Here is a 6,051-nt window from a genome sequence, read left to right as displayed (position 1 = left end):
ATGTTACTCGTCCCCTTTTGTTACCCCCCCCCCCCAGTCCTCTATTTTATATTATCTTTCTCTCATCTCTACTATCCACGTGTAGATTTAAATTTATGGTGCTGATACTTGCCCCATCAGCCCCTCCCCAAAGTCATTAGGAGTGGTTGTAAAGGCTGGAAAGCAGGGTTCGGTTAGTTACAAAATACTTAATGCATTGACAGTAGCTTTTTCTTAGATATTTCCATGCCTCTCTTTATCCTTTTCTTTCTTAATACTTACCCTCTTTCATGGAGTGGTCTGATGTGTTCCCTTCAGATGGCTGACCGTCCCCTTTCTCCTCGGCCTGGCCTATCCGAGGAGGAGTTCTTCCTTAGTCTGGGCCCTTGGCCCAACATATACATTGGTATGGGCTTCTTAATTTATCACCCCCACAAGGTTAATTCTAGATTTTATTTATATCACAAAAAATATATATGAATCATTTGATTTTTAAAGTATATAGAGATGTATAGTAATCAAAGAGACATTAATTTTAAGAATTTTGATAATTATGTCATAAAAAGTTAATCTCATTCGCATAAGAATTTTGATCAACTACAAAGCTATTTAACATATAAATATTTATTTAACTATAATAGTTTTTTAGTACCTACTTGCTAAAGATAATATATCTACTCTCTAAAAACTTCTAAGAATGATAACGAATATCATCATCTTCCAACAATAAACAACTGAGTTTTGTTAAGAAATTTAAAATAAAAAATAAAATAAAAAAGATAACAAAAGGCATGTGTCATCGATTTTTTCATTAGATAAATTATAAGTTTTGAAAATTTAAACCTAGAAAATCAACATTCTTTAGATAACAAACAAAACACCTAATATCATCATTCTAACTTTCTAATAATTTCTATCATTTAAAACTCAAAATATGTAAAGAAAATTTTTAGGATGTTAAAATTTAGAGGGAGTAATTTAGACATTACACAATAAAATATTTTAAGAATCATAAGCTTTAATTAGGGTTTAACTGAGATAATAACAATACGATATATTTGCTCTTTTCCAAAACATTAAGGGAAAATTGCTTGATTTTAAACTTTAAGGAAGAATTGTAAACTACCCCAAACATAAAGGATGAAAAATGTTTTTTTCCCAAGCTTTTGTTTTTGTTTTTGTGTGTAAAACTATGTGTTTTTACTTAAATAGTGTGTAAAGAAAAAAATATACAAAAAGTCAACTTAAGAAAATTGTATGTGGAATAGTGAATTTTGGCTCAACAAAGTTGATTAAACCAACAAAAAATTTCTATAAACACAAAAGAATAATGCAACATTTTCATAATACATTTATAATTTTGTTATATTTTATTTTAACTTGTAAAGAACTGTCAGCTCAGCAGTTTTGAAAATATTGTGACAACATCAAGATATCTTAACATTTTTCACACAAAAAAATGTTATGTCCATGACATTTTCGCAACAAATCATAAGTAGTAGATTACTACAAGTTGTTATTGGTAGGTAAAAAAGTAGTTTCATTAGTAAATTTAAATTAGAACCAATAGCAATTTCCCATATTTGATTTGTTATGAAAGTATTGTGAAAATTATTGTGGATATAACACGCACTTCTTTTTCACAATACTTTTATTTGTAGTTGTAACTGATTCTAGTATGATATTTTATTATTTTATTTTGACCTATAATGAATTAATACCTCAACAATTATGACAAATATTGTGCCAATTTGTGATGTTAATATTTTATAGCAAATATACTACAACTTTATGCATTCACAAAAAAAAAAAAAAAAAAAGCGGCCAGCGAAATAGTGAAAGTTGAACAAACCAAAACTACTGTAGCGAAATTACTGTACCTTTTCTCATTCACTCTTTTTATATATAGAAATATACATTGCACTTACAATGTAAATTTATATTGTAAACACAGAAAAATTGGCAAATGTTGTACACATTTGCAAAATTTGTACATTTTGTTTTTGTTTTTTGGCAAATGTATATAATATTTGCTATTTTTGTGTGTATACAATGTAAGTTTACATTAAAAGTAGAAAGTGAACATATAAAGATCCTTTAAAAGAAAAAAAAACAAGCTCAAACCAAGTTGGTGAACTCAAAATATAAAAAAGGAAAGAGACAACTCACTAAACCAAAAATACTGTTTATAACACCGTTTATGAGCTTATTAAATGTATATAACATTTGTTACTTTTTGTGTGTATATAATGTAAGTTTACATTACAAGTACAAAGTAAACATATAAATATCCTTAAAAAAAAAAAATGCTCAAACCAAGTTGAAGAAAAACAAAAGGGGGGAGGAGGGAAGGTAAGTCACTCAACCAAAAATACTGTTTATAACACTATTAAACACTATTCATGAGCCTATTCGCTCTTTTTATATATAGAAAAAAGAGCACAAATCGATGACTAAAAAAAAAAAAGATGAACAGTACATATTGAACAAATCAAAAGTACTATAGTTTTTACACATTCATCCAACAAGTGTCATGAAATTTTCACAAAACATTTATTTTTAGTTGTGATTGGTTATAGTTTCATATTTTATTATTTTAATTTGACTTATAAGAAATTGACACCTTAATAATTGTGAAAATATTATGAAATTTGTTGTATCAATATAACAATATATATGAGGATTCTTATAAATATTTAAAAGAAAAAAAAAAATACAAATGGAAGACTAATAAAAAAAAAAAACGCTATAGCTACTGTAGCTACAATGCCACTTGAACAAACCGAAGTGGCATTGTAACAACCTTTCAAAACTTGAAAAAAAAAAAAAAAAAAAAAATACTCGATAAACCAAATGTGTGTTATAGGTGCATTGCCCTCTTTTTATATAGCTAAAAGATAGAAATAAAAAGAAAAAGAAAAGTAAAAGGAAAACGAAAAAAGACCTGCCCACCAAACAAGACTGGTAAAAACACTGTTTATATATAGAGACAGAGATATTAATAAATATCTTACCGCATAGTGGGGACAAAAAAACTAGATAAATATCTTACCGCGTGGGGACAAAAAATCTTAAATAAAGATATAATTTTTTGCAGATTCTGGTATCTTAGACTATTTATAGATGAACAATTTTAGAAGATACTTACTAACCTGACATAAAATATATAACTTTATATCTTTTATGGCTCTTGATATCATATCTTTATGGCTTCCCCTTCTCTTTGTTCTCTCTCTTCTATTGCTCTTGAAAAAAAAGATGGATGAGCGTAGTTCAAAGAAGTGCCTTCCACCAAGCCCTCCTAAGCTTCCTTTTATAGGTAACTTGCACCAACTTGGTGAGTTGCCTCACCAATCTATGTGGCAACTCTCCAAGAAATATGGCTCTGTGATGCTCCTTCAACTCAGTGGTACCATACCAACTGTCATAATATCTTCTGCTGAGGCTGCAAGGGAAGTCTTAAAAGTTCATGATCTTGCATGTTGCAGTCGACCTCCCTCAGCTTGCTCTAAAGTACTTTCCTACAATTATAGAGACATAGCTTTTGCACCTTATGGTGATTACTGGAGAGAGATAAGGAAAATATGTGTTCTTGAGCTTTTTAGCGTGAAGAGGGTGCAGTCCTATCAGTTCATTAGGGAAGAAGAAGTCGCTTTGCTTGTCGATTCTATATCTCACTATGCATCTTCTGCAACCCCTATTAATCTTTCTGAGAAGCTGCTTGCACTCACTGCAAGTATAACTTTCCGGATTGGTTCTGGTAACAGTTTCCGCAGGAGTGGTTTAGACAGTGAAAGGTTTCAAGCAGTGGGTCATGAGGTAGCGTCCCTGTTGGGAAGCTTCAATGCATCTGAATTCTTGCCCTTCGTCGGATGGATTATAGACACTTTATCTGGTAGATCTAAAAGGCTTGAAAGGGTTTTTCATGAGTTGGATACTTTATTCCAACAGGTCATTGATCTCCATCTTGATCCTGAGAGGACAAAACCAGAGCATGAAGACTTTATCGATGTGCTACTGAGAATTGAAAGGGAGCAAGCTGAGTCTATCGATGCTGCTCGGTTCACAAAACATAACATTAAGGCAGTCCTCTTGGTAAACTGCCAATCTTTTACTAATCCCATGTTTTTTTTTTTTTTTTTTTACTCTGCTTACCTTATCAAATTTGCCCATGTTCATCTACTTACGTGTTTTTATATTTGTTTATCAGAATATAATTTTAGGTGGAGTTGACACTGGTTCAATTATCATGATATGGGCGATGGCAGAGCTTGCTAAGAACCCTAGAGTGATGAAAAAAGCACAAGATGAAGTTAGAAATTTCATTGGAAATAAAGGAAAAGTCACTGAAAGCGACATTGACAACCTTCTTTACCTAAAGATGATAGTTAAAGAAACTTTTAGATTGCATCCTCCAGCACCCCTACTTCTTCCAAGAGAAACCATGTCACACTTTAAGATCAATGGTTATGATATTTACCCAAAAATGTTAATCCAAGTTAATGCTTGGGCAATAGGACGAGATCCTAAACACTGGAAGAACCCAGAAGAATTCATCCCAGAAAGGTTCATGGATAACTCCATTGATTTTAAAGGTCAAAATTTTGAGTTATTGCCATTTGGATCTGGTCGAAGAGGTTGTCCTGGGATATATACGGCAACAACAACAATTGAGCTTGCACTTGCAAATCTTTTATATTGCTTCAATTGGAAATTACCTGATGGGATGAAAGAGGAAGATATCAAGATGGAAGAGGGAGCTGGTCTTAGACTTACTACCGGCAAAAAAACAGCTCTGAACCTTGTGCCGATCAAATTGTTTTAAGGTGTTTTTGGAATGTTAGTATATGTCACCACTTTTTCCCTACCTTTTTGTCTTCCATTTCCATACAGAATGACGTAATGGTCATTATGTTTATTTTGTTTTTAATTGAAACTGATAGATGTTTTTCCATTTGATAATAACGGTCAGTGACAATCTGAGTCGTCTGACCATGTGAGCCTAAGAATGTTCCTGGATATCTTTCTAGGAATAGTTGCTTTTATATAATATGTAAGTTGGTAAGAGCTTTGAAATGAATGGTGGCGATTTAGCATGAATGTTTTGCCTTTTGCAATTATTAATAATTTATTCTTCTTATAAATAAGAATAATTCTAAAGATACAAACTATTTTATAAAAAATTTTACAAACTGCTAATGTAGTGAGTGATTATTGATAAATAAAAAAGTGAAATTAATGGTGAGGCTAAATGAAAATAAATAAAAGGTTGATCATATCAACATTTTGTAAAAATGTTGTAAAATAATTTGTGGCTGTAGCATTACACTATAAATAAGTGGCAGGATTTGAATAAAAATTGCCTTTGGCTTTATAACGCTAGTGTTATGAATACAAAACCACTTTTTGAGTTCCATTTTATACTACACTCATCATAATTTGTTATGTATTTTTTTTCCCTTATAATTAAAATAACTAAGTTTTTAAAATAGAAAAAAAAAAAATCAAACACATGACCGATTAAAATTGTTAGAATATAAAGTGTCTTAACTAATTGACACTTTTTGGTATTTCTAATACATACATCTAGAGTTTGAATTTTCCCATCTCCAACTATTGAATTACCTAAAAAGAAAAAGAGAAAAGAAACGAAATAAGACTCATGTCTAATCATTTATTTTACATCCACTATTTATATCAATATCTACAATTAATGAAAAAAATTACATTTTAAAAAATGAAAAAAAAAGATGTTCACATATAAAATATGAGAATGGATATAAAAAATAGATGTAAAAAAATGGACGTGAGAGTATGACAAGACCAAAAAAAAAAAAAAAAAGATATAAGAAAATGGACATGAGAGGATCATTAACCTTTATTGACGAGCATGACAGCAAAAAAGAATAAAGGTTGGCCTGGTAAGCAACAAAAGTGAGAAAAAAGTATGAGTGAGCAAGTAAAAAAAATTTAGGAATACAACTAATTCAACACTTGTTTTTACAACTATTTTATTTAAGTGATGTTGAGGTCCAAAATATCACAATATTGTATCAAAACCCAAAACAATAC

The 6,051-nt window shown here is 30.5% G+C and overlaps 1 protein-coding gene across 1 annotated transcript; it reads left to right on the top strand.

Moving 5' to 3' along the window:
• The first annotated feature begins 3,120 nt into the window (after window positions 1-3,120).
• LOC126718348 (cytochrome P450 71B34-like) lies at window positions 3,121-5,079 on the top strand. Its single transcript, XM_050420484.1, has 2 exons — window positions 3,121-4,074; window positions 4,190-5,079. The coding sequence occupies exons 1-2, from the start codon at window positions 3,163-3,165 to the stop codon at window positions 4,802-4,804; spliced, it is 1,527 nt and encodes a 508-aa protein (XP_050276441.1). The 5' UTR covers window positions 3,121-3,162; the 3' UTR covers window positions 4,805-5,079.
• Window positions 5,080-6,051: the final 972 nt, after the last annotated feature.

The sequence above is a fragment of the Quercus robur genome, chromosome 3 (assembly GCF_932294415.1).
Source record: "Quercus robur chromosome 3, dhQueRobu3.1, whole genome shotgun sequence".
NCBI lineage: Eukaryota > Viridiplantae > Streptophyta > Magnoliopsida > Fagales > Fagaceae > Quercus > Quercus robur.
The sequence above is the reverse complement of the archived record's forward strand: the minus strand, read 5'-3'. Positions and strand labels throughout refer to the sequence as shown.

Bases quoted from the DNA above. Each gene is read 5' to 3' on its own strand.
- LOC126718348 (XM_050420484.1), top strand. From the start codon at position 3,163: ATGGCTCTTGATATCATATCTTTATGGCTTCCCCTTCTCTTTGTTCTC. The intron at 4,075-4,189 runs GTAAACTGCCAA...TTTGTTTATCAG, and splicing joins ACATTAAGGCAGTCCTCTTG to AATATAATTTTAGGTGGAGT.